Source organism: Prenolepis imparis, unplaced genomic scaffold (assembly GCF_030444845.1).
Source record: "Prenolepis imparis isolate NDT839.2.m4 unplaced genomic scaffold, iyPreImpa1.0 SCAF_2, whole genome shotgun sequence".
In the NCBI taxonomy this organism is placed as follows: Eukaryota; Metazoa; Arthropoda; class Insecta; order Hymenoptera; family Formicidae; genus Prenolepis; species Prenolepis imparis.
Window position 1 is genome coordinate 8,811,257 of NW_028141160.1, and position 27,026 is coordinate 8,838,282.

Consider the following 27,026-nt stretch of genomic DNA (forward strand, 5'->3'; position numbering starts at 1 on the left):
CTTTTCATTTTTTTTAATTTCAAAAAGGTAACAATATCGTTTAGAACTTGAGAAAAAAACGAATGACGCGTTATTAATTTTTAACTTTTCTTTCCAACTATATAGAGAGAATTTTCTCTTAGAATTTACCCTGAAAATCATTGTAATCGTGCGACAATATGGTATGGAAAGAATTTTATAAGAATTTCTATGCAGTTTAGTAAAATTAATCAAACATGTTTTATATTTTATTGTGATAGATATTATTATTTTTATTGTGGTAAATATTAATCAGAGAAATTCTCATTAAATTCTTTCTATACCTTTCTATGATTTTCAGGGTAAATTCTAAGAGAATTATCTCAGTGTATAGATTGCTTGAGAACGAGGGATTTTTAGTCTTAAAGATCTTCAATCAAGATCAGCTCGATATAAGATGAGACGATTAAAGAAAGAATTGCTGCTTTTCGATTATATGTGATAGAGTTTTGCAATTATTTCTTTACACACATATACATTAATTCTTGAATAATAATACTTTAAAGTTGAATAAAAATATTTTAAAATCATCGAATAATGTTTTACAATTGTATCTTTATATTATTTTCATTGTAATACATTTTAGAATACAAATGTGTTTGAATATTATTATTTAAAGATCGTAAAGACATACATCGCTACGCGAGTAAAGCGTTTTATCGGTGCCCTCGGCTTTTTCCAAGAAACCGAAGGCCTCGGTAGGCGCTCCCACAGTGAAAGGATTGAAGATGTAAAAATATAGAAATATATGTAATGTACGTTTAATAGAGAGAAAGCGTGTATTGCGAAATTTAGTTAAATTCTAATGCAATCGAATAAATTTTATATCACATATAATATTATAAAATATTTCGCCGAACGATAAGATAAAAAATATCTAAAGACCATCAGAATAATTCAGTCTTATACTTTATTACGATTTCTTTTAAATTTATATATTTAGCGTTGATATAGCCCTTCTTATCGCGAGATGAAGTTATCCGCGATCTCTCTTCGTACAAAAAAAATTACGTCAAGCTCAGGCCGTCACATCGAACGTGGGATCTGCATATATGTATCTTCGGGTCTCGCTTAATTATATATAAATGAGATATAACACTCTGACTCACCACCAGTTGGCTTGCGCGCCGCTTTGCCACGCGACGATCAGCAAAGTCACGAGCAGGTAGTAGCTCGTTGACATGACGAGCGTGCGTTGCGTGCGGCAGCAAATCCCGTGTGCGTGGACTCTCTTTTAACCGCGACTGCCGAAGTTTCTTTTTAACCGAATTCCCAAGTCGAGATCTCTCTCTCTCTCTCTCTCTCTCTCTCTCTCTCTCTCTCTCTCTCTTCCCGTGCTGGAAGCGGCGAAGGAGAGGAGGACTAACGTGGCTATAAGCCTTCTTCTTCTTCCTCTTCGTGTGCCCTCTTGTCCCTTTTTCAGCCTCTTACATTCTTACATGCGCCGCCGACGATGACCCGTGTCTCGCATCGCTTCTCGCTTCTCGCGAACGATATCGACACGTATTGACGTGCGCGACCGAACCGAAGATCCGGCCGTCGGGCGGCGAGCAACGACAAGAGGATCGAGAAGAGAGAGAGAAAAGGAGCGCACAAACACCGGGATCGAGCGATCTCTGAGAAGGCGCGCGCCCGGAGCGGAGCCGCGGCAACGTCGCGGATACCCACGTTCTCCCTTTCTCGCGTACCTCGTCTCTTAGCGAGAGAAGCTGCTTTACTCTACGAAAGACTTGTGTTCTCTCTCTCCGACTCTCCGTTCTCTTTCGTTCTCGTCTTACATTTTTTTTTCCCCAGGAACGACGCGATGCGAAGCGGCCGGACGCAAGTCAGTCAAACACGCGGACAAGTCAATCCCTATCAACGGTAAATCGACCGCTCACCGGTTCTCACGGTTCCCTCTCGGTTTTTTGCCCGTCTCGCGTTCTCTCGTGTCGATCGACTCGCGAACGCGGAGTCCTTCGGCCGATCTCGAAAGGAGAGAAGCGAGATAAGAAGTATTATAAACCGGATTTTAATTTAATAAACCCGGGCAAACTCTCTTTCGCGTCGCAGAAACGAGTCGCGAGATGAGATGATCGTCGTACGGAGCCGAGACGACGAGCGAGACGACGCTCCGTGAACGTTCGCGTACGAACTGTGGTCGGTAGTCACGAGGAAAAGGGCAACGGGGCTCTCGCGATGGGCGGAGTCGCCGCTCGTTCCCGACTCGCTGATTGGTCGCGTTGCCGAAGAGCCTCCGAGGCCCCACTCGCGCTAATTAAGCATCTCGGCGCAGCATCCCGTCGCCGGTCCAGAGCGCGTACGTTCGCTCGCTCGCGATTCGTCCCCTCCGCGACTCGTGCTTGTCTCTCTCTCGAACGCGACTTGTACGCAAAGTAAGGGGCCGCGGTGGTTTTTTATCGTGCATCCGCGCCGTGACGTACCCTTTGTCGCTGGATCGAGATGATTTTGAAATAAAAGACATTGAGGGGGGAAAAAACACATAGTCCTGTTTCTTTAAATATTGATATGATAAAAATCGTCCATCTTATAAGAGGTGTTATTGTCCTAGATAATAATTAAAATTATATTTAGAAGCAGAAATTAAAAATAACGTCAACATTCTTGAAATTGTCACGCTCGTGTGATGATAGTGAATGAGAATTTATAAATTAAACGATTAACATTCATATAGGAAAGTTGGATAATTCGTAATCTCTTTCTCTCTCTTTGAAGGAATATATTCATAATTATATAAAGAAATTTTAACTATGAGCGAATTAAATTTGTCCTTAAATTTGTCTATAAAAAAATAATTTCTTTCTTAGCAAAAAAAAAGAAAAATATTGACGCAATTACTATTTTTTATTTATATAAAAAAAAGTGAAAGCTGCATTAAATATAATGTTGTGTAAATATGTTCAAACGATGGAAAAGATAAATATATCGAATAATATTAATAATATCTCAAATATTCCTTTATTGTCTACAAATTATTGTTTATGCATTTAAAAAATATTTTTATATATAAAAATATAAGTTAAATAAAACAATAAAGAGAGCAAAAACTTGTATTTCAGAAAACATAAAATAGAAGTTTTTATACTTTGTAATTTTTTAAAATGATAATTATCTTCAAAATTATATATATCTTTCGAAAACCTATGTTGCTTGCATATATTATTCGAATATTATCCGAAAAATATGCTAAAAAATTCTAACCGTTTATATTACATTCCTCAGTCATTACGATAATGGAAATAAGAGATACTTGTTTCTGTTGAAAGAAAGTATAATCATTTCGCTACTTTGTTTTGTCAGTCACGAAGAGAGTTGTTTAATCGATACTGATATATTACTATATCTAAAGCTAATTTTTCTTTCAATGCATTTCGCTTTTTTTATATGTATAAATATAGTTTCTCGTTTTTGTAAACAGTTTAAATTACATCAAATACAAAAACATATCATGTGTCGAATTGCAATTATACTAAATTTTTCGAAAATATTTTTAAATCGAGATTTGATTTTAATTAAACACATTTTATAACTTGATACACATGTGTATACATATATTATATATTGTCAAATAATTGCCATAGTTGATAAAGCATGTTTATTATTTCTGTAATTGTAAATATTGTACTAAAATATTTTTTATGAAAACAGTAAAAAAACTACTTTTAATTAATAATAATTACATTTCATAATTTGTTTTTAATGCAAACTTGCAAAGGACATTAAAAGCATTAAGATTTTATCTTTTATACACACACATAAAATGGAGTGGAAATCTCTTATATTAACTTAATAATAATACTAATAAAATAATAAATAAAAATAATCTTCTAAACGATTCTCCAGCTAGTTCGCAGTTTAAATTCCATTTTACAAAAACAAATAAAATATAGATCCATATTTCGAATATCAGAACGATGTAAATATAAAACAGATTATATTTCGTGAATTATTATGCAATTTAAAACTTGCTTTAGATTTTTAAAATACAAAAATATCTATGTTGATCGTATAAATTTCAATAATTTTACATACATGTAAAAATAAATATATTTTGTTATAAATACTTTTGTGTATATATTACAATTATCGATTATATATAAATTATAATATTAACAATTATATATTTCTGTAGCGCTTTTCTAATGAAGGGGATATTTTAACATTTATTATGCCAAATTTTCCGATGAATCGATTAAAAAAGAATGCTCTGATATTTACATGTAATCATTACAAATAAGGCAACGCTGCCATCTGCGAGTCTGATGGAGCAATTTCTGTAAGCAACAGTTGATAAAAATTCCGGAAATGTACAATATGCATTTATATTCAATAAAAATGTTTTATACTTGTATAATAAAATTTATATAATTATAACAACAAAGAAATAATCATGAATAAATTGAAATAAATCTTAACATATGCTTAATGACAAATATTATAATATTTTTATATATAATATATAATATATATGAAAAGAAGAAATGTAATACATAAATTTTATTTCTAATAACACCAAAGAATTAATTTGTTTGGAGAACTGTATTTTTCGTATAATACATATTTATATAGATACATATATGTGCAGATTATCTCTTCTTTTTTATTTATTCAATGAATACACTTTCATCCAATCTTTTAAGACCATTGTTAATTTTGCGTCATTGTTGCTAATAAATAAAAACAATAATATAATATATTTTCGTTAAGAAACATTTTCATTATTTTTTTTTGGTTGCACAAAAGAGAATCAAATATTATTCTACACTTAATTATATATACTAATTGTAAGCGACATAAGATTTATCTTAATAATCTAATGAAATTAATATTATATTAATATACATTGAATAAACGGAAAATTGTCTCTGATTATAAAACTGCTTTGGCAATTTATTATGTTGTATCATATATACAGCAATTTATGTTCAAGGCACAGTTGCTTCAAATTTTGAATTGATATCACACATGACAAAGAGAAATAATTCTTAAATTAATGACTTATTAATACTTATCAAAGAATCAAAACAGATGTTAGTGCATTATCATATTTATTGTTTGAAAATAATTTATGTAGTCACACAGTCGCAAATTCTGCTTGTCGTTGCGAAGGATTATGATATAAGCCAGCCATTGCTTCCTGCAATGCTCGTAGGCATGCAACGTGTGCCTTAAATCCTCCTGCTCTGTCAACCTCACATTCACTACGTACATGTGAAACGTATCCACGAGCTTGGAGCTCTCGCCAGTTAGGTGGTGATGGGCCTTCTATTTGTTGTCGAATAGGTGTATAAGAATAGAGAGGACCTTCTTCTATCTTTGGCATTGATAAATAGCTTTGACTTCCCTGATTGCCAAATTTAATTCCTGTACTAAATTCAGTAACTCTAATGGTGGAAGGAGCAGAAGCTTTCGCCTCTTTCTTCTGGGTTTCTATCGCGGAAGCAAAAGATTCAAGAATATTTTTAGCATTTGCATCGGAGAATGTTAATTCGTCTATCAGTGCTTCTTTCTCACGAATCTTTTTCTTCTTTGTTTCCACCTCTTCTCTCACAAGTTCTATCCTCCTTTCTTCCTCTTTTTGCTTTTCTAATTCTATCATCTCTTCTAATTCGTATTCGCTTCTGCCAAGTTTGGATTTACTTTTTGCTATTTGCTCCCTGTTATCTTTTTTATACTGCTCTATCTTTTTATTTGTTTCAGCTACATCAATATTATTTGCCAAATTATATATAATAGTTTCAATTTCCTCCAAGTAATCATTATATTCCCTTAATGTAGAAAAGTCTTCTTCCCTTTTAGTAAAATCTCGCAGGATACGTTTCCTTATATTTACTTCCTTTTCAACCATTGAATCTTCGAACATTTGAACTCGGAAGTTTGTTCTTCTCAGTGGAATTTTGCATTCTGGGCAGGCTCCGGAACCTAAATAATTTAATTACAAGTATTATTGAAATATGGCATAATATTTACATTGGGAATAAAAATTATAAGAATAATAGATCGAACCTTTTAAAAACAGTAAATCCACACAACTCTCACATAATGTATGGCCACAAACATTTACCATCATTTTTAATGATGGATTTCGGTATTTGGTGGTTTTGCATCGTGGACATGCTTGATCATCCATCTTCGAAAATAAAAAAATTAATTAAATAATTTGAATATATTTTCAATTTTTCTCTGATTTAAAATAAATCTCACTTGATAAATCAACTTACGTTGCAATGATTGAGGTTATCTCCTATTCGTAAATATAAGGTAACTATTTAATATTTAATAGATTATTTGATTAATCAACTGCTGTACACAAACTATCTAATATTGTGTTCTAACATCATAATAGACTTAATTAGATGTTATATACAGAGAGAAAAAAGGAGAGAGAATTACACATAATTCCAATTACACACATAACCCTTCTAACCTAAAGTTGCTTATTGTCTGACTTGATGCTGAGTGAATAATCGATCTCGAATACTATCGAATCACCTATCGATAAGGACCTATCGATGACGTATTCGAGTAATATGGCTTCATTGTCAGTTTGAACAAAACGAGTCAGTGCATAAAGATCCATTGTCATTTCTATATTTTCCTATATTTGTGTTCGCTTTGTTTGTTTTCGTTTGTTCCTTACCTTTCAACAATTATGACAGGTAAGACTTAAATATTGACAATGAATAAATGTGTGAATTTAATGAACAATATATATACATATATATAACTATTTGTCGGCAAAATATACCGATATTTCTAACCAAACATTACAAGTAAAATCTATATATTATTAAAGAAAAAAATTGACGCTAATATTTTTTAAACTTTACATTAGTACAATCTTAGTTTTCTATGTATTCTTTGGAAATACAATATGTATATTATTAGTATATGTAATTTTTAGTACTATTTGATCATTATTAATTGATGAAACTTAATATAGTTAATTTGATATTCTATTTGTTATATTCAATCTGAAAATGACCAGATTATTCTTGTACACAAAATCTATTTCTCGTTATATAAAAGACTGAAATTTGTAACAAGAGTCTGTTTTTAAACTCATGAATTTAGTACGGTTATGTAGTACATATACATATATCATATGCTTTACCGGTGAATAAAAAAAAAATTAAACCAATATACGTATATTTTTCCATATAAATTCACTTTGTTTTACGTTTTTAATTTACAAGAAACTGAATGTGAACGTTTATTTTAGAACAAAAATTACAGAAATACTACTGTAATCTATTCCTTTGTTTTCCACTTTTATATTCACTGTATTTCTTTTTTTTTCCTCTCCAATTGTTAAACACCGTTGCTTTATGCTTGTTATAAAAAATGCATAATGACGAGAAAAGCATAGCGATAAATGCATTATTAGTCAATCAATCACAGTTTTATGACGCGAATTCCTTATAGAATCGTAATTACTCTTTCTTTACAATTCCGTGAAACTTCTAAAGCAATTAAATTTATTAACTTTTCACGATTTATTAACACGTTGTTGAAATTGCATTCGAAATAAGCGTTATAAATTTTTTAATTTATTAATTAATTTATTAATATATATTATTTGTTATTTATTATTATTATATTTATTATTATTGATTATTATTGATTATTAATGAATTATTAATTATTGATTTATTATTAATTTTCAAGTTTTGCAACAATATTTCTACAGAAGTAAGGAAAATCATAAAATAGTGGACTATCGAAAACGAAAAAAATTAAATAGATAGGTCAATTATTGATCAAATCAGAATATTATTGCAATGCGACTGACATATAGTAAAAATGAATCTCAAACAATTATGAGAAATTTATAGGAAAAACATGACATTTTAAAAAAATTTATTAATTTGATTGACGCCGCGAAGCCTCGAAATACCTTCAATCATTCATTCGTTTTTATTTATTTCTAGTTTAAAGAAAATATTGCAAATATTAAATATCTCGTTTTTAATTTCGATTTATTACGTATCGATATTACGCTACATAATAGCAAATTATTGACACACTTTTGTAACATTTCATATAAAATAGAAAAAAATACGAACATTGATATATCAATTGTAGACATATGACATACGTGATAATTATCTTTTTATTAAATATGGAAAAAAATATTATATATTTATAGACTTTCTACAGCAACGGGTGTTCACCTCGAGAGAGCAAAAAATTATGAGTTACCATATAACGATGAGTTAATAAAACAAATTTAAAATTAATTTTGCAGTAAAAAAATAAAGAAAAAAAAATAAAGAGAGAGAGAAAGAAGCATGTGTTAAAATTTAAAAATACTATAAAATTTTTCGACTATGTTTTCTAAAAGTATAAAAAACATGACGATAAATATAAAAAGCTATAAAAAATTTTATCGAGCAGCGCATAATATTTATATTGTTCAAGTTTACGTCCGTTCAGTCGCTCACTTCTCTGCTATTTACAAAGTAAAATACATTTTTGTTAACAAAAATACATGCAACTTTTATTTAACTGTTAAGAAATTTCAACTGAAAATTGAAAAAAAAACATTTTAAATCCTCAAAGAAGTGGTGGGCGAGAAAAAACAAAGATGAATCTTATAGAGAATCCACTGCCAAGTTTAATCGGCGCCGTGGTATCTTGGGACGGTGTATTCGATTCCCGGATTCCCGGCTAGGGATGCTGCGCGCGATGGGAGAGAGCGGGAAAGAGAAAGGGATGAGCGAGCGGGAGAAAGAGAGCGTGCGCGAAACGACGACGATAAAACGGAGAGGCATACACGCTTGCGCCAGGAATATCACCCTCATCTCTCCTCGCACATTGCACCCTCGTCGAGGGGACAAGAGAGCGGGGCGTGTGCGAGGATAGATGGCAGGGCGTCTCTCCCGGGCAGCGCAGGGCCGCGCAAAGCAAGCCGCGTTGCACGCACTGTCAGTTCTCTTCAGTTTCGCTCGGATATCCGTGCAACGAGTGACCTAAGCGCTGATCGGGCCCGTCAGCATCCGAGATCGTTCCTCCCTTATCGAGGGGATCGGGTCCGCGTGTCAGAAACCGGCGAGCGCACGATCGGCGTCAGGACGCGCCGCGGACACGCCTGACATTACGATATGGGAAAAAAGGATGCGTGGTTGTCTCACGACACGTTCGTTTTTCCTCGGCGGAATTGATTCCTGGTCCCCCATAATGTCGATTCTCGATGTTCTTAGATCGTAAAGTTGCAGGGAAATTAAATAGAGCGTGTAAGAGAGACAGTGAGTTCTGAGAGATTCGAGTTTTGTATTTTTATGTACCGCGAGAGAGAATAATAATTCCAAGATATGTTGATTTCGTAATTTTTTTTTTTTTTTTAACACGGCGAGCGCGATGACGATCAAACGGGCGATTTCATCGAGGATGCGATAAGACGAGGGTCGCAAACGGACGAGGGAGAGACAAAGATCCGGAAGGATGCATGTATCACGCCCAGCCGGTGCTTTTCAATTACGCGAATCTAGATCGCGAGGCTGTTAGCAAATTAAGCGGGCTTGAAAGCGGACTATGCGGGCTGTACGCGATATAGAAAGAGGAAAATAACGACCCGGCACCGCCGTCGCGATGAGCAATCGTCTTGCTGTAAATTCGCAGTTACAAAGTAGGGACGTAACGATGCCATGGAGCTTAGAGGCAAGAAAAACCGGAAATCGTCGATTTATTCGATAAACTCGTCTTGAGAGTCTTTTATTTTCCGGCTAATTTTTTCACTGTGCAAAGTACAAGCGAAATTCGCGGGCAGTTTTTTTTTTCTACGGCCTGCAGAAGTCATTCATCCTTCAGGATTCGCTTCGAGATCGGACACAACAGTACACGAGGAGGAAATCGACCAGCACTCCGAAACGACTATGAGAGATAAAAAATGAGGTGCCTAATCTTAACCCTCGGTCTGCTGGTTTCGGGTGAGTCAAATAAATCGCGCTCGACACCGATAACGCGCCAAATCTCTCCGCACAATTGCAGCGGAAAAAGCGGATTTAGAAAAATACGATAAATATCTAGCTATTCTCCAACCTATACGCAGAATGAATGTAAATGTTGGGTGAAAATTTTATCTGATAGTTATCTTCCAAATATCAATCAATTATATTGATACAATATTTGCATACGTATTTTGGTTCGAAAAATTCTCTCGGGGGTTTTAATAGAAATTTTTTTTACACGTGATTTCAAAATAATGTTAAAAATAGTAATATCAAACAATTAAAAATTTAAAACTCGAATATCATCAATTTTATTTCATAAATGTATCATTGTAAATCAAGGAAGAAAATATTAAACTTGACAAAATTATTGAGGAACAAAATCAGTAATTCGTCTAAGTAAGTAATTATTGCATTTACAATTACGTAATAATAAAAAAATTATAATATCATATAAATATCTGCGTACTTAAAAAAAAATATATATATATATATTACTTTGTACAATCGTAGAAATAAATATTAATGATCATTCACCCTGCATAAGTAATTCTTGACTGTTGGATTATCATCTTTGTTTCGAGAAAAGTTTCTGGTTCGATTAAAACACGAAGAATACCGATAGTAAAATTAGTTTTACGATTCCAACAAACAAATAAACTTTAACTGCTTTTCTTCTTTTCAAAACAGGTTAATGATGTTACGCGAAGCACGTTCAGATCGAGCGGCGCGTAAACTGCCTTTTTATGTCGCGATACGCGTTGAATATTTGTCCCTTTCGCGAGAAATCACGATGTAATATTATATATTTAGGGGTGGGGAATACTGACACAGTATATTACAGTGGATTTAGTTAGCTTCCAAACTTAGCCTTAACTTTGTAATAACTTAGTCTTAACATTAGCTTTGTCCAAAATACGAGTTTATACAGCAATTAACCCGAAACTCCTATGTATAGCTATGATGTAAAGAGACAAGGTCTAATATTGTGCATAATAACACAAAGCACTAAAAAAGACAATTAATAAAATGCAAACACATATAACTTGAACTTTTTTTGATACAACATATTATGCAAAGAATGCATTTTTGCACATTTTTACACATAATAAATAATTGTGTGTAAAATAATATCATACTTAATTAATATTTATATCTTCCTGTTTCCTCTTTGGTTAAATTTCCGCTGTTGCGGTTATTAATATTATAATTTTTTTCGCAAAATATTCTGCACCATTTCATGCTTACGCGTACTAAAATTTGAAAAATTATTACATATTAATTAAAAAACAAATTATAGTTATATTATAAAATATACACATAAATTTTTGTTATCTAAATATTCTTATTTAATCTATATTTTTTGTAATACAAAAGATTATATTGCTAAAATTGTATTGTTTAAAATGCCGTATAATTTTAATTATTTTCACTTCAATGACTTTAATCATTTTTGCCTTTATCTTAACTTGACTTTACTGTTCGTTCAACAGTAAGCGTATCATAAAGCTTTATATTGAATTTTTGTATTTTGAACAGAAATTTTTCATCCACCTGCAAACGCTAATTTGACAAGTACGCATCCTCAGGAATCCAACCCTTGTTTTCTTATAACAATCTTATAATAATATCGTGTAAAAAAATAACAATTCTTATGTTTTATAACAAATAGAATTATTCTTTCTGTTAACAAACATATCAATATTTATTACGTTTATTAAGAGTTTGATATAAAGGACAACTCATTAGAAGAGACAAAACTTATAAAAATTACAAAATAAGAATGAAAAGAAACTATTAAATAAAATTTTCGGTATAATATAAGATAATTTTTCATATTAAAAAATATACAACATTTTTAGAATGTAATTGTATTGAGAGAGAGATGTTTTTCATATGCCAGAGTCATGTCATTGTTTCAAAGTTACGATAAAAATAAAGGATAGAATATTTTTTTTAAAGCTATTCTCAGGATTAAGGCTAATATTTTTTGAGATGATATAAACGCGCGCGCTCTTATAACGTGTTTAACATTAATAGTTTTAGGCTTAGCTTAAAATTAAATGAAGCTCAAACTTGAGACTGCAAAACTGACTACATTCACAATTAGTTGCAAAATGAATCGAATTTATATATGAATAAGAAGTACACGAGGAAAATTAAATCTACTGTACATTGCTGTAAGAGTAAGTGCTGTAAAGCACGAAGAAAACACGACCGGAAGGATGAAAATCCTGATATGTATTTTAACGTGGGTTATGCGGGACGGCGCAAATCCCACGAAAGCGCGGTGAGGTAAATATTTACTCGCACAACTACCTGCATCCCTTTAAAGTTACCCTTTTGGAGCCACATTTATTTTTAACGCACCGTTCTCTGACGACGGTTTTATCGGATTCGAAAACTGTGCGGCCGATATCGTGAACGGAATTTTTCTTTTGGAAAAGAGCGCGCGAATATTCTGCATATTTCTTATATGCATCTAGTTTGTTATGCATAAGAAGCTCTTTCACGTTGTTACACATTTTCCCTATTAATGTTACGAAAGGCGTACTCCTCCGTCAAGTTGGCGCTTATATAGAAATGTCTACATATATACGGAGTATGTACATTCAACTAAAGTTACAAACTTTCCCGTGAACGATGGACGATTCACAATGTTAGAGAACTTGATAAACGAATAATGGAGAGTTCACTCTGTCAATTTATGATTTTGCTATTTCACGGCTATTTATGGATACAGGCATGTTATGTTACTTGGTATATTGAATCAGAATACACAATCGTGTTTACAGTCAAATGTTAAACATTCAATGTTCCGTGCAAAACGCGAGAGCACTTTCAGAAGCAAAGACACACATATATATGTATACGTTTATTAATATTCAATATATACATGAGTTGCTTTTATAAACTTTCTAAAATTGTAAAAGAGAGAAATTTAAGAAGGAAGTTTTAAGGAGAGAAAGGTAAAGTAAACTTTGAAATATAAAACATGTGGTAGAGAAAACACCTTTTTGATAAAAAGACTAACATTACTGGAAGTTCAAATGCGAAATAAATCAGAAGAAAAAATAAAAGATCAAAACAAAATGATATACATTATAAAATATCACAAAGGCTCACAAAAGAATAAAGAATTCTTGAGTTGTATAATAAAGGGTTACACGAATTAAGCTTTAGACGTAAATGAGTAATAAAACATTATTTATCGTTCAATTTAGAATAAATTTTAATTTAAAGAGAATTTTAATTTCAGATTTTCTTATGAAAGATACTAAATATCAATATTTTAAAAATTGTGGTAGAAAAGAATGATAATTTATCTTGACATCTTTTTAGAAAGCAAAAGTCGATTCAAAATTTTACAAAAAATAATTTTATATATATCTATATATAAATTTCCTGCTAATTTTAGAGAAAACCCAATAGAATCAAGTGAAAAATAAAAATAATGAATGTATTATTTTATTGCATTATTTTCCAATAATATTGCTCATTATAGAAGTAGATATTTTGCATATTTTTTTATCTCAAATAGCTGTTCTTTTCTTTAGCAAGCAAGACGTTTTTTTTTTTTTCAAGCAAGATGTCCTCATTTTTTAACTGCCATCTTGCAGATTCTAACAGCTTTTCTTTGGTTGTAAGAAAAGAGGCGTTTTTACAAAAAGTTATTCTCCGATAATGGTGTTAAAAAATGGCAGAAGAGATACTTGATAAAAAATATAGGTTCTCTATCTTATATTTTATGGTTTTATCTTATCTTAAAATACTTCTTCTAAGTAACTGAGAGTTCTTAAAGATTAATTATATTCTGCGGCGATTTATGTTTGTCTGTAACCGCTAAAATATTTATGAAAAATTATTTAATTACGTATATGCAAAACTATAGAATAAAATATAATATATAATTTGTTCATATACGGGCACAACACGTTTAATTTTATGTTATCGTGTAACAGGGAACAAGTAATAAGAATTAAAAGACATCGTTAACCCGAGAATAATACGGCTTTTTATGACGTAAACTACCGCACGGGATATACTGTATACCGCATTAATAAATCGTTTTTGTTTATTATACAATGTATATGAAGACCCAAGCAACGTTAGAAAAATGTTTAAAAAATATAAAGCCCGTTTAAAAATATTGGAATTTCTTTTAAGAATTTATTTAGCTAATTATTTTCTTTTTTAACCGTAATGAGAAGAAAAATCCAATACTTTGATTTGAACTTTAACTCGTTTAATTGATTGGAAAGCGACTTCTAATAATGCATTCGAGATAGAACGAAATGATGATAAATATACTTTTTTGAACAGTGTAAATTATATCTCGCGCTATATTAAAAGATGCAGTCAGCACTCGCTAATATATAATATTTTGTTTGCTTAAAGTGCAAGGACCTACCCGTTGTATGGCCGACCAAAGGATATACGAGGATCGCGCATCGGAGCCGCTCGATCGAGGGCCGTATTTTGATTTCTCCGTTTCTCGCAATGTGACAGCCCTCGTCGGTCAAACGGCAACGTTGAAGTGTCGAGTGCGAAATTTAGGCGACCGAACGGTATGTAAAATATCCTCTATTTTATAAGAAATATAATTTCCATTTCTGTAAAGAAAATAATGCAATGACGTATATACATGCATATACATATATACATGTGTGTGCGTGTAATTCACATTTTTATCTCAATATCAAGTGTGTTAATAATTGAGAGAGAGAATTTATTTATAAATTTGAATACAGCTCGTTCATCTCTATATTAATATTATCCCTATATTAATACTATCCTTTTCAGGATAGAATCAGTGAAAAGATTAAGAGAACAGAGATGAGAAATGTAATATAACAATATCCGATAATATCATATAATAACAATTCATTCATACCGTTTCATATTCTAATATTATCTCCCGCACGCGCACGTTATACTAAAACTAATAAAGTTTCATATAATGCGATTTTAGTAATATATTATAAGTTTGGCGCAGAACACATAGATAAGTATCGATAAAGAGAGTTATCTCTTTTTTTCTTTCTCTCTCTCTGTTTCCTAAAGTTTATTTTAACTTCTTTAAGAATTCTTTGTGAGTGATGAAGTTTTAAGAAATATTTCTTTAGCACACTCTCAAATCCTTGCAATATCGAAGAAGAAATGTTCAATTTTAGTCCCATAAATATGCATTCCAGCTTGTGAGTACCACTTTCATCTCCAATATATCGAAAAATTGACTGTCAGTGTTAAAAATATTTCTTAGCGGTAATATTCTTAAAGTAAGCCAGAAATACTTTTGCCAGAAACAGATTGATTCAAAGCACATAACTCACAATCAGTTTTTTTTCTCTTACATATTGTGTAACTTGTATATTTCTTTTCTCTTCTCCTTTTTATACTATATTTATATTTTCATAATAAATCAAACATATGACCAAATGATATAAAAGCGTTATATCGCGAGAGATAAATATAGAAGTGCGCTATTTGCATTATAGTATCATTTACAGAAGTTTATGAATAGATTATAAAGGAAAAGCCCGAAGAAGATGTGACTATCGATGTCGTGAAACTTATACGAGTTATGAAACTCGATTAGTTTCAAACTTGACACGCAGTTTTATGTCCTTGTTGTATACGGTGTTTATTTGTGTGTGTGTGTGTGTGTGTGTGTGTGTCACCACATGTATAATAAAGTTAACTCATCATGAGAGATACTTATTTGAAGAAGTGGAACATCGCGCAGACAAGGATAGTCAAGAGAGTTGTATAAAAGGGCGTTGTGTATCTCTATTTTTTCTTTTTTTTTTTTTTTTTACATCCACCTCATGCGCCAGTACGCTTGAGAGAAATTTTAGTAAAAAAGCACACTCTTTCGCATCTTTCGCGTCTGAGTTTTTGCTCGCACTGCTCGTCCCTATTTCGTTAACACCGTTTTTTATATTTCACTGGCACAATCTGTCTCTTTGCTGCGTCCATGCGTAGTTGAATTACGTTTTCACAGAGCAATGTAAATTTTGCATGTCCCAGCCTTATACACACTGGCGTTAATTTTTAGGGAAAGCTTATTATCTTCAATGACGAATTAATACGAAAATAATAACTAAAATTCTGACTTTTAAAATTATTTATGAGAAAGAGGAGTACATTTTTAATTTCAACGATATAATCTGCAACTGTGCGTAGGTAGTTAAAATATTTGTTTTCATAATAAAACGATGTACATTTTCCACAATATTAATATCTTTTATTGTCACTGGATATATATTAATATAATATTTGATTATTATTCAGTATTATTATTCGTTAAAATTAAATGGAAGCATATTTTGTTAAAAATGAATATGTGATATTAATTTATACATATGTATGATTAATAATGCGACTTTTATTATTATTATACGTTATTATACGTTATTGTACATTGATCAGAAAAGTACATTCGATACATCGCTTTCGAAGAATTGTGCACTTACAGGCACTATCATATTTGAATGCACATATTGACATTTTCAAAATGGATTTCTGAAAGCTTAAGATTATTTGCTTGTGTGACTTTTTACGGATGGTAGTAAATTGTATGCTATAATCACGAAGAGAAAATGGAAAGAAGAAGCACGGAGATTTCTGATGTTATGATGACTACCAGAAATATTCGAAAATGTAAAAATTTAACGTAAATTGATAAATCGATCTTTTCACTTTATATAAGTATATCCCGCTTGGGAATCACATATATGTATATACAAATATTCCTTCGTATTTCACATTGAAAGTGCATCTGTAGGATATAGGAAATATAGGTCGACATGCGCGCGAGCAAATCTCTATGAATACTGAAGTGAAATGAACAAAGAGCGTTAAATTATTTTAATCACAATCAATATAAGTTAAATTTCAATATAATAGTTTCATTCTATACCCATATTCAAAAGTATAAATATATTAATTTTAATTAAACATTTTCTTCTTTCCTTTTCAGAAAAATATGTTAAAAAATGTTTAAAAAATATATTTTTTATAAAATATTTTAAATATAATATTTTAATTATTATATTATTATAATTTTTTCATCTTAAAAAAATACTTCAAAGTTCTAAATGTTATTTTATAAATTTTGTTTTGATTTTGGTTTAGTTTATATTAGTTCAGTTATTCACATTTAAATTTTCAGATTCAAATTTTCAACTTTCACAATCCATTCAATCCAATTCAGATTCAACTCTCAATTCAATTCAATTCTAGATTGCCAATTTTTAAATGCAAGGTTAGTTAATATAATTAGCTTTATTTGTTTTGTATTCGGTTTCTTTCGTTTGGTTTTATCTGATTTATTCAAGTTATCTGAGGTAGTTTAATTATAAATTATTAATTATTTATTAGATATGATTTATAACTACAACTATATAAATATAACTCTTACTCTATACACAGATGAACTTTTTCAATATAAAATATAATTTGTAAATAATTTTAAATAAATGTTTGCATTACGTTATAACTTGTCATTTGAAGATAATAAATTTGAAAATTAATACAATCTTATTATATATAATAAATCTTATTATATATAATAAAACGTGGAAAATATACATCGTTTTATTACGTAAAAAAATATATTTTAACACATTTATACAAAACTATTACACTATTACACATTTATACAAAATTATAAAAAAAAAGACAGCTACAAAAATTGAAAACCATCCAAAGCTGTAAGACATGGATTAAGAAATAAATAAAAATATATATAGCATTATTATACTATTAATTTTAACAAAATTGTCTAACAATTTTTGTAGCTAATTATATTTCTTAAATAAAATAACTTTTAATTGAATTAATTTATAACGTTCAATTATATTTTTCAAATCGCATTACTTTTTAATTAGAATCGAAATACAATTAAATTATTGAATCTGGAAATTATTTCAAGGATTAACTTTGCATTCGTCGATGGAGGTATTCTTTTGCGAGCTAGAAGCAAAAATACAATCGTACGGTTGTTATATATATATATATATATATTTTTTTTTTTTTTTTAAGCTAAAATCGAATATGCGCTTTTCATTAGTGTTGGATCGAACGTAACTGAGCGTCACAGGAACAAAAGCCGCGTCACGGTTCTTGTGCCTGCACCTTTGCCCCTTTTCATCTCAACTTTAGTACGCCAGGCACGCGTGCAAAACTCAATGAAGCCGTTTTTATGGGAGAATACGCATTTTCATTCTACGTGTTCGGTATTTCAATATCGACCGCGTTCCCGCTAATATAATACGCTCGAACGCACACTGCGTTTATGTAAATCAATCACGTGGATCTTTTCTCTCTGTGCGGTGAAGAGCACGATCCGTCGAATGTTATCGGCAAAATATGAAATATTGTATAACGTCGAAATCAGAGACATTGTAATCGGTGATGAATTTTTTCACGAATTCGGTTCTTCATGCGCGCTATATGAAGGAAAATAAATCTTTCGCTCCTTTCATTTATCAGAAGATCATTTTTATACGTCCATATATATATTGAAATTCCAATCCATTTACATTATATCTACCGATCGCAATCCCTTTCTTCATTGATCGATTTGTGTGGGTTTTTCTCATTCGGAAGCGCAGCTGTGCAAAATTACAGGCGAGCAAGGCGTGAACATCTGACGAGAAGGATACGGGGGTGTGTTTTTTTTTTTCTTTTTCCAGCTGTCATGGGTGAGACACAGGGACATCCATCTCCTCACCGTGGGCGTCGAGACGTATACATCGGACCAGAGATTCGTCGCGTTACATTCTCCGCACTCGGAGGACTGGACGCTACAAGTAAAATACCCTCAACGACGAGATTCTGGCACATACGAGTGTCAAGTATCCACGACGCCGCCCATAGGTCATTCCATGCTCCTTTCTGTCGTCGGTGAGTTTCTACCTCTCTACTGCTCCCTTTTTATCTGGTTTTTCACCAGCAGCCAGAGACCGCGTCGTGCTGATTTCACCGCGACGCGGAAATTCACGCTATATCTGTTTGCTTGTTGGAAGTTTAATGTGCACCCCACGTGCATCGCGATATACTCACGGCATTTGCTTTACACCACCGTGGGTGATTCATTGTGTGACTTAATCATTTGCGGGAAGTGTTTCTCAATGGGGACACGCGATTCCTAGATATTTTACCTGCTACCTCGTCCTCGCGATCTCTGCTTCGCATTCGCGTCTCACGACGCGAATTCAATCGGAAGAATTAAATTATCACGAGGTGATACGGTTTATGAAATCGGGATATCGACTTCTCTTCCTTTCTCTCAGGATTTTTATGAGGCTCGTTGAAGTTTGTACGAAGCTCGTCAGACAGATTGCACAGTTTCCGGGAACTTCGCGATTATAAATTTCTATTATTATGCATGCTCGCTCGTTCTGCGGATAGGAACTTTAATCAGCTTCTCTAATTTTGAACTTAGTATTAACTTAATATATTAACCATTTAATATCAATCTCCTCTAAAATACAGATTTATATAGATCTCCAATAATTGATATTATATACAAAAATTGAATATCAAAAATGTTTTGCGACAAGTCTTCTTTTAATATTCTGAAAATAACAATTATATATGTATATATAAAGTATAATTTATCGCATTGATGATACATTAATATTAATCTCTATCCGTATTATTGTTTATTATTAGAAACATCTGCTATTATATATTATATATGTCGGTTTATGTATAATATTGATATTTCTAATCATATAATAATAACAAGCAATAAGCAAACAAGTAACAAATAGTTTAATACAATTGAGTGATAAGTTATTCATTAATAACTTTTATGATGAGTTATTCATTATAACTTATCTTTTATTTTAATCTTTATAAATTTGTATTTGTTAAAATAAATACTATTTTTGTCATTAAAGTTTATTATAGTGAAATAATGTAAAATTGTAAAATATAAAAAAGAATAAAAGCTTTAATTAAGAATAAAAGAAAAAATGAATTAACACACGAAAATATGTATAAATCAAATTTTTTGTCTATTTAACTTTTATTATTTTTTATTAACCTATTATGCCAATGGCGTTTAATTATATTCAAATGAAACAAAGAAACTGCAAGTCACATAATAAATGTAATTGGAAAATATAAATTCTTTATGAATCTAGAATATTTCCGCTTCTTTCTTTCTTGGTTTTCATTAAACTCGTATGTTCGTCAAATAAATTACAATGTCTATCTATTATAATATTAAAAAATTTGTAGTTTAAATTGCCCATTAAAATTGCTGTTAAGTGAAACTGACAGATAGGATCTTTTTTACAAACTATATTAAAATCGAAGAGAGAGCATAAAATTGATACCTCTCTTATCACCATATAAATGTTTTATAGCGTCGTAAGATGTTATTTGTTAATTCTATGATAATCTAAATTGAAACTAAGTTTAAGTGAAACTAAGTTTGAGAAGTTAATCAAATTCCCGCCGTATTTTGCAATAATAATTTAAAAGGAAAAATTCATCTATCGATGTAATAATGTGATCTCTTTGCGAATTAACATAATGCTTGCTCGAGATATTATCGATCAGATTATTTTAATAATTTTATGTGTGTATATTTTTATCCTTATCCCCACAGAGCCTGTGACGGTAATTATTGGAGAACCAGAAATGTATATAAACAAGGAGAGCACTATGAACTTGACCTGTGTCGTACGACACAGTCCTGAACCACCATTTACCATTAAGTGGACTCACAATAATGAGGTATGTTGTCATTAAGTGCAATTTTGTTTGACTAAATTGAAAGTAATTTCAAGAAGAAAGAGGACAAATTAATTTTCAATCATTATTTCTAAGTTGTCACATAAAAGACATTAACTTTTAAATCCGCATCTTTTCATTTCACCGTAATTTCTTATCATCTCTTATTCGAATCGCGCTTGCTCGATCCGTTCGTGTGATTCGTTTTAAACAAGTTTTTAAGTCTAAGATTCCGAGTTTGCAAAAGAGGAAACTTTTAATTTTAATATTACCTGTCTAGAGAGCATTTCTCCTTGTTCAATTTTTAAATGTACGAACATCGCGGTAACTCCATCTCATTTCTCAACTTCAAAACCTCTTATCCTTCTCTTTCTCCTTTGCCGCGTAAAGTTTCTTCAGTATGTGCTTTACTAACCCTGGTCGCATTATATAACATCTATTTCTCCGTGTCTGTCTTTGTATCTTGTGGGTTTCTACTTAGGTCTTATATTCCTACTTTCGAGCTCCACCGACACACAGTTCATCGCATTAACTCTCTCGCCGTTTCGCGCAGTGTCTTCCATTTCTTTACGAATACTATACGCACTGTATCCTCGTTCCTTTTTACATTTTCAGTCTTTCACTATTGTTTTACCGACGCTGACTTAATTTAAAATTTATAGAGTTTTGATTTTATAAATATACATTTAGAAATATCTAGTCTAATTATTCATAGTTCGGTGCGCCAACTCTCTTATCTTTTTTTTTTACATATTATTTTCTAGTACTTTATTTTCTATTTTATTATTATTATTTATTATTATTATATATAGTACAAGAGTAATCTCCATTCAAGTCTACTGATTAATGTCATTTTAAACTTAATTATTCTTAAATATCTGTTCTTCTTTTCTCTCTTTGTTGCCATTTCTTTCGCTTCTTTTACGAGCAAATTCATTTTCTTTTTTTCACAGGTTATTTATCTCTTTCATTTTCTCTTCTTTTATTCGAAGACCTTTTTCACAATCCGATTATCGCAATCCTCACCTGCGGGTCCAAATCTTGCTCATCCGTCTGTCGCGTTATTTCTTACTCTATTTCCCCAAGAATTTGACTTTCTTTCTCCAAACCCCTATCTGTTTTGTAGCTCTCGATCCTGTAAGCTTTCGTGTCGCATACGCAGAGATTTTCTTTCACGTTCGTCCTCCTCATCATTCACTTTCTATCCCCTTCCGATGCTATTGCACATCTGTACTAGCCAATTCTATCGCGATCTCGCGTGTTCGCTCAAACTCGGAGTGAAAAATTCGACGCGTATTTCTGTTAGCCCCGTATTTTCCGTCTGTCTCGTCGCACGCATTCCTTCCATCCCTATGACCCAGTTAATCCCCCCGTTTGTAGGGAGAATTATGTCTGTTGAGATATGCATAGCATATGTAACATAAATAATTGGTGAACGCGCAATCACGTTTCTGTCTTGTTGGTATAATTGATTTTGCACAAATATTAGTCTCCGTTCACTTTCTCTATTAAATCTAATTACATGAATTTATCATTATATATCATGCATTATATATTCAATTATAAACTAAATGAAATATAACAATTGAAAGTACCAACACGCGCAAAAAATTTAACAACTAGAGACAAATAAAATTATCGCTGGCAAAAAAAACTCAAATAACAGTAGCATTCGAGCGAATTTCACTTCCAGCACTTCCACCGACTTGAGCAATCGGTATTATCCATGGTGTAATCCGCTTTATATATTCTCATTAAAAAGGCTTACACAAGATCAACCTAATTCAAGGAGGTTACACCGCAGAAAAAGCGTTGGATTATTATTTGATTTCTCTGAATATTTTCAGACAAACATTTTAACTTGAAAGAATCATACTGGAATTTATCGGACTTTAAAAATCCCGACAAAGTGCGGCCCCTCCAGTATGACCCCTCTTTGTTCGAAATAATCTTTCAGATAAAATAAAACGAAGACTGTGTAACTCGGAAACAAAACTCGGAAACACAAACAATGTTGGATTGAAAGACTAATCCTTGCAGCATTTTTCATATATATTAGAAAGTATTCTATATAAATATTAATTGAAAATATAAAGATTATAGAGTCGTAAAGTAGAGTAGAAATGACGTTATATTACGTATTCAGAGAATCTCTCAATAATATTGGCGTGATATTCGAGAATTGCAACAAATATATAAAAATACAGATATTTTTGTGCTGAGTGTTGTGGACTTGATATTTTAAATTTTCTAAAATTTCAGAATTTTTGACATTTTGCGGTCCGTCGACAGCACTCAGCCGTCGGCATTGTTACATTGGAATTTACTGACGGCATGTAGTTGTAGTAATGACATGTAGACGTTGATGCGCACTGGATCGACTCTTTCGCGAATTGAGAATATATTAACATTATATTCATCAAAAGCGCTGAACATTTTTTTTCTAAATTATATTACTAAAATTAAATTTTATATTTAATCAAAGTTTAATGGAAGTGTAAAATGTAACCATCCCTTATTTTATAAATATTTTTGTAATATCATTTAAGTTTAAGTAATTGGCACACGAATCGATCATGAAAAAATAAATTTATTCAATGACATTTCGGTTCATAAACTTGTAACGTTTCTCAGAAAATGAATAAAAAGCCGCAGCCTATTGCAATTATCCTTTAATAAACATTAAAGGTTTATGACATGGAATGTCAGTAAATCCCTTTAAAGGAACAGATTTATTCATTGACGTTTCGGTTCACAGACTTGTGGTTTTCCTCAGAAAATGAATAGAGAACCGCAACCTATTGCAATCACTCCTTAATAAACACTAAAGCTTTGAGATATGGAATGTCAGTAAATTCCTTTTGAGAAACGTAAAAACAAGAAACATTATTAGAAAAAATATCAGTCTGATTAAAGAAGAAACGTACGTAGAGAGACGAAACGTACATATAAGCGTAACGATATCATATATCTATATACAAAAAAGTGACACACTTGTATATACATTCGTACACATGTTTTGAATAATAAATTATTTAAATTTGTGTCTCTTTGTACATATACGTATGGCTTATTAGAACTCAATTAAATGCAGAAAACTTGTTTTATAATTGGATTTTTGTCTTGATTGAAAAAATTTGAACAAATCATATCTGATTCGCGTATAGCATAAAAAGAGAATGAAAATAGAATATTTTGTTTTCATACTGACGAAAAACAAATAAAATATTTTGTCATTTTTAGTATGTGGAATAGAAAACACACGCAGACTCTTTCAAATTTTTGCATGAAACAGGCACATGTAAAATCAAGCAGAATTTTTGATATCTCAGACCGTTTCGGAGATATTTGCATGTCACATTTTTCGCGCGGGTCCGAAATACATAAATCAATCCGATCTGTTATATGTTACGATATTAAAGAGGCACAAGCTGTTACCTACGGACGAAAGCTTTCGATAAATTAATGTGCGTTACGTAATTGCAATATGCAATATATATGGATATATGGTATTGCGGATAATAATTAAATATTATGTTGTAAATTTGCAACGCAGAAATGTAATAACCAGTATGATTCGATCAAAAAAATTATTCTTGCCTTACTAAACAGCCAACACGAGAGGAATAAAATATACTTGCTCAAATTGCAATGTAGAGACTGCGAAAACTTGACAAGAAAAATTAATGAAATGAAAATAAACGAAATCAATGGAGAAACATTAAATTAAAAGTAGATACAAACTCAAAGGAATTATCAGATATCGAAATATGAAATGATACTCAATATAAACCGTATCAGGAAGGAAATCAAATATATATAAAAGAGATATATTTAATATAAAAATATATTTAATTTAACAAAGATATTTAATATAAAACAGATAAAATATATCAAGTTGCAGTTATATATTTTTGAACTTATATAGTACCTTTTCAGAAGGCTCTGAAAGTTTTTGAAATCCATTTTGCAACAGTGACATATAAATCATTTATTTTGAAAGTGTTATAAGTTCAGCTCTGAAACATTATGAGTTTCAGTGAAATACAGACATAAAATGATATCTGCGCTATTATCGATTTTCAAAGTTTCTGAGACTGGATTTCCACCAGTTTACAAACCAGGAAATGCGATCGCGAGTCCGAACGAAGGAGAGTTTTACTCAGTTTTTCATTTGCACAGAGGAGATATACTCGTGAAATACAAACATAATAGCATACGCTATCATGCAAAAATATATTTAATTAAATAAATTCATAACATATACGAGAAAGTTTCTCTTATATTATGTAGAGAATTATTGCATTGTATTGCAATTATTGTTATATATATGATTTAAAATAATAAAAAACTCGCTAAAGATTAATTTCGTATCTGTTACATTTATATTTAGAAAGAGAAAAAAATCCAATTACTTTATTACAATAAATTTTCCTAGAAATGTCGCCGATCAGTGTCGATTTTTTCAACTGAAGATTAATCAATCATTTAATTAATAGATTTCCTCTTCGATTTGATAAACGCTATTGTGCATAAGCGTTGTAGGAAGAAATTTAATTAGAATAACATTTTTCCGGGACCTGAACATGACAGGCGATCAATTATGACAGTCCGAGAGGAGGGGTATCGGTTATCACGGAGAAGGGCGAAGTAACGACGTCATACCTTTTAATTCAACGTGCTCAACCGGCGGATAGCGGACAATACACCTGCCATCCCAGTAACGCCAACACAAAGACAGTCTTAGTTCATGTACTTAATGGTATGTATACTTCTTAATCTTATAACGCACCTGCTGTTACGTTGTTATAACGTTTATATAACAGCTTAATATGCCTAATAGTTATCTCTATGCGTTATTATTCAGCTCCGATTATCCGGAGTGTATTGCGAAAAAAATAAATATTTCCCCGCAAACTTGTGCTACTTAAAAAAAAAAAGAAAGAAAAGATTAATCTGATTCTTGCAGGGGAACATCCGGCTGCGATGCAACACGGCGGGCAGCTAAGATTAGCCAATTTACCTTTTGTAATGATCTCGACGACGCTTCTGACCTTTTTGAATCATCCTTATTAGACGTAGAAGTGGACCATTATAAATGTTAGTTAAAATGTTTTTTCGACTTTCTTTTTTTTCGCTTTTTTATCACTTGATTCTCGAGAAAAGATAGCATGACTATCTATCATTGAACACTCTACAGAAAAAAAAATTCGTATGAATAACAGAGAAGATCGATAAAATAAACTGCACGTTCGAGTCTTTTTACGATAAAACGCATGACTTATATTTGTTTTAATATATTGTATGTTTGAATATATATAATGTTGTTATATATATACATATATCATTCTTTATCATTTATTGTTAAAATATTTTTAAATTGAATCATTTTTATAATTAATATATCTTTCAATTAAATTTTTTCTGTCTTTTTTTTATATTGAATATTCTTTATAGACTTATAAATATCTCTGTATATTATCTACGTCAATAAGAGCGTACCTCGCAAAATCTATAGATGAATATATAATAGACAGAAAAGTTGTACCTTGGAAAACGGAAGGCGTATTAAATTTCTATTTAAAGAAATAAGAACGCGGGGATAACGATAAATCCTCGAAAATAAATGACAGAACGATCTTACAAGAAAATGTATAAACGGAGAAGCAGATTTTCGTTGCTGCTAAAATATCGTCAAAATGTGCGATCTGAGAGTGCGAACGGGCGAAGACAGGGTAACGAAAATCGGATATATTTATAAAAATAATTGTCGACTATTTCATTCAAAAGGCTCATATCCGAGCAGCAGGTAATGTTACATTTGCTTTATCATGGTTTACAAGACAATACGTTATGCTTGCCAAAAAAAACGTGTACATGTTACTGTTAATAAACATATTAGACATTTTAACATAGAAATATGTTAAAATCTATCATTATGTTGCGAGGACACGTACGAGAAAAAAAAAAATATATATATATATATATATAAGATACGAGATGTGTAAAACTGCGCTAAAATAAGAATAACGCATGACTGAACATGTCACATTAAAATAATAGGGTCATTCGTATGAAGTTTTTAAAAAACAATGATTATCTTCGATACAAAAAAAAAAGATTTTTATAAATCTCTGTTGTGTTTTGTAACAAAATTACAAAAAATTTATTTCAATGACTATATCATCGAATATGAATATTTGTGCTACGATCATGTCAAAATTCTATCGAGTCGATATATTTATATTCACTCTGATAACACCTCATTTTATATTAAACAATTTATTTGATAAGATTTACATCACT

General features: G+C 31.2%; 3 protein-coding genes across 4 annotated transcripts in view; 1 reads left to right on the top strand and 2 right to left on the bottom strand.

Annotated features, from left to right (window-relative positions):
- LOC145948496 (protein Wnt-4) overlaps positions 1 to 2,138 on the bottom strand; it is a 43,811-nt gene extending 41,673 nt beyond the window's left edge. The window contains exon 1 of the mRNA XM_083058185.1: positions 1,128 to 2,138. Coding sequence (XP_082914311.1) covers positions 1,128 to 1,201 — 74 coding nt within the window. The 5' untranslated portion in view covers positions 1,202 to 2,138. The remainder of the gene's footprint in view (positions 1 to 1,127) is intronic.
- Positions 2,139 to 4,542: 2,404 nt separating this feature from the next.
- On the bottom strand, positions 4,543 to 6,459 carry Mat1 (CDK-activating kinase assembly factor). Its single transcript, XM_083058886.1, has 3 exons — positions 6,240 to 6,459; positions 6,025 to 6,148; positions 4,543 to 5,940 (listed from the first exon to the last, which is right to left on the bottom strand). The coding sequence occupies exons 2-3, from the start codon at positions 6,146 to 6,148 to the stop codon at positions 5,093 to 5,095; spliced, it is 972 nt and encodes a 323-aa protein (XP_082915012.1). The 5' UTR covers positions 6,240 to 6,459; the 3' UTR covers positions 4,543 to 5,092.
- A 2,458-nt stretch (positions 6,460 to 8,917) lies between these two features.
- Positions 8,918 to 26,707, top strand: LOC145948501 (neurotrimin). Of its 2 annotated transcripts, XM_083058195.1 has the most exons (7): positions 8,918 to 9,266; positions 9,829 to 9,947; positions 14,367 to 14,536; positions 18,668 to 18,878; positions 20,596 to 20,723; positions 25,314 to 25,482; positions 25,690 to 26,707. In XM_083058195.1, the coding sequence occupies exons 2-7, from the start codon at positions 9,908 to 9,910 to the stop codon at positions 25,794 to 25,796; spliced, it is 825 nt and encodes a 274-aa protein (XP_082914321.1). In that variant the 5' UTR covers positions 8,918 to 9,266; positions 9,829 to 9,907; the 3' UTR covers positions 25,797 to 26,707. The 2 variants fall into 2 exon arrangements, with proteins under 2 accessions (XP_082914321.1, XP_082914317.1); XM_083058191.1 differs by having other exon boundaries at positions 8,918 to 9,947.
- The last annotated feature ends 319 nt before the right edge of the window (positions 26,708 to 27,026 follow it).

Excerpts from the sequence above, each read along its gene's own strand:
- Mat1 (XM_083058886.1), bottom strand. The coding sequence starts at position 6,148 with ATGGATGATCAAGCATGTCCACGATGCAAAACCACCAAATACCGAAAT. Across the intron at positions 5,941-6,024 it reads GGATTTACTGTTTTTAAAAG|GTTCCGGAGCCTGCCCAGAA; the intron begins GTTCGATCTATT and ends TAAATTATTTAG.
- LOC145948501 (XM_083058191.1), top strand. The coding sequence starts at position 9,908 with ATGAGGTGCCTAATCTTAACCCTCGGTCTGCTGGTTTCGG. Across the intron at positions 9,948-14,366 it reads CCTCGGTCTGCTGGTTTCGG|TGCAAGGACCTACCCGTTGT; the intron begins GTGAGTCAAATA and ends GTTTGCTTAAAG. Across the intron at positions 14,537-18,667 it reads GAAATTTAGGCGACCGAACG|CTGTCATGGGTGAGACACAG; the intron begins GTATGTAAAATA and ends TTCTTTTTCCAG.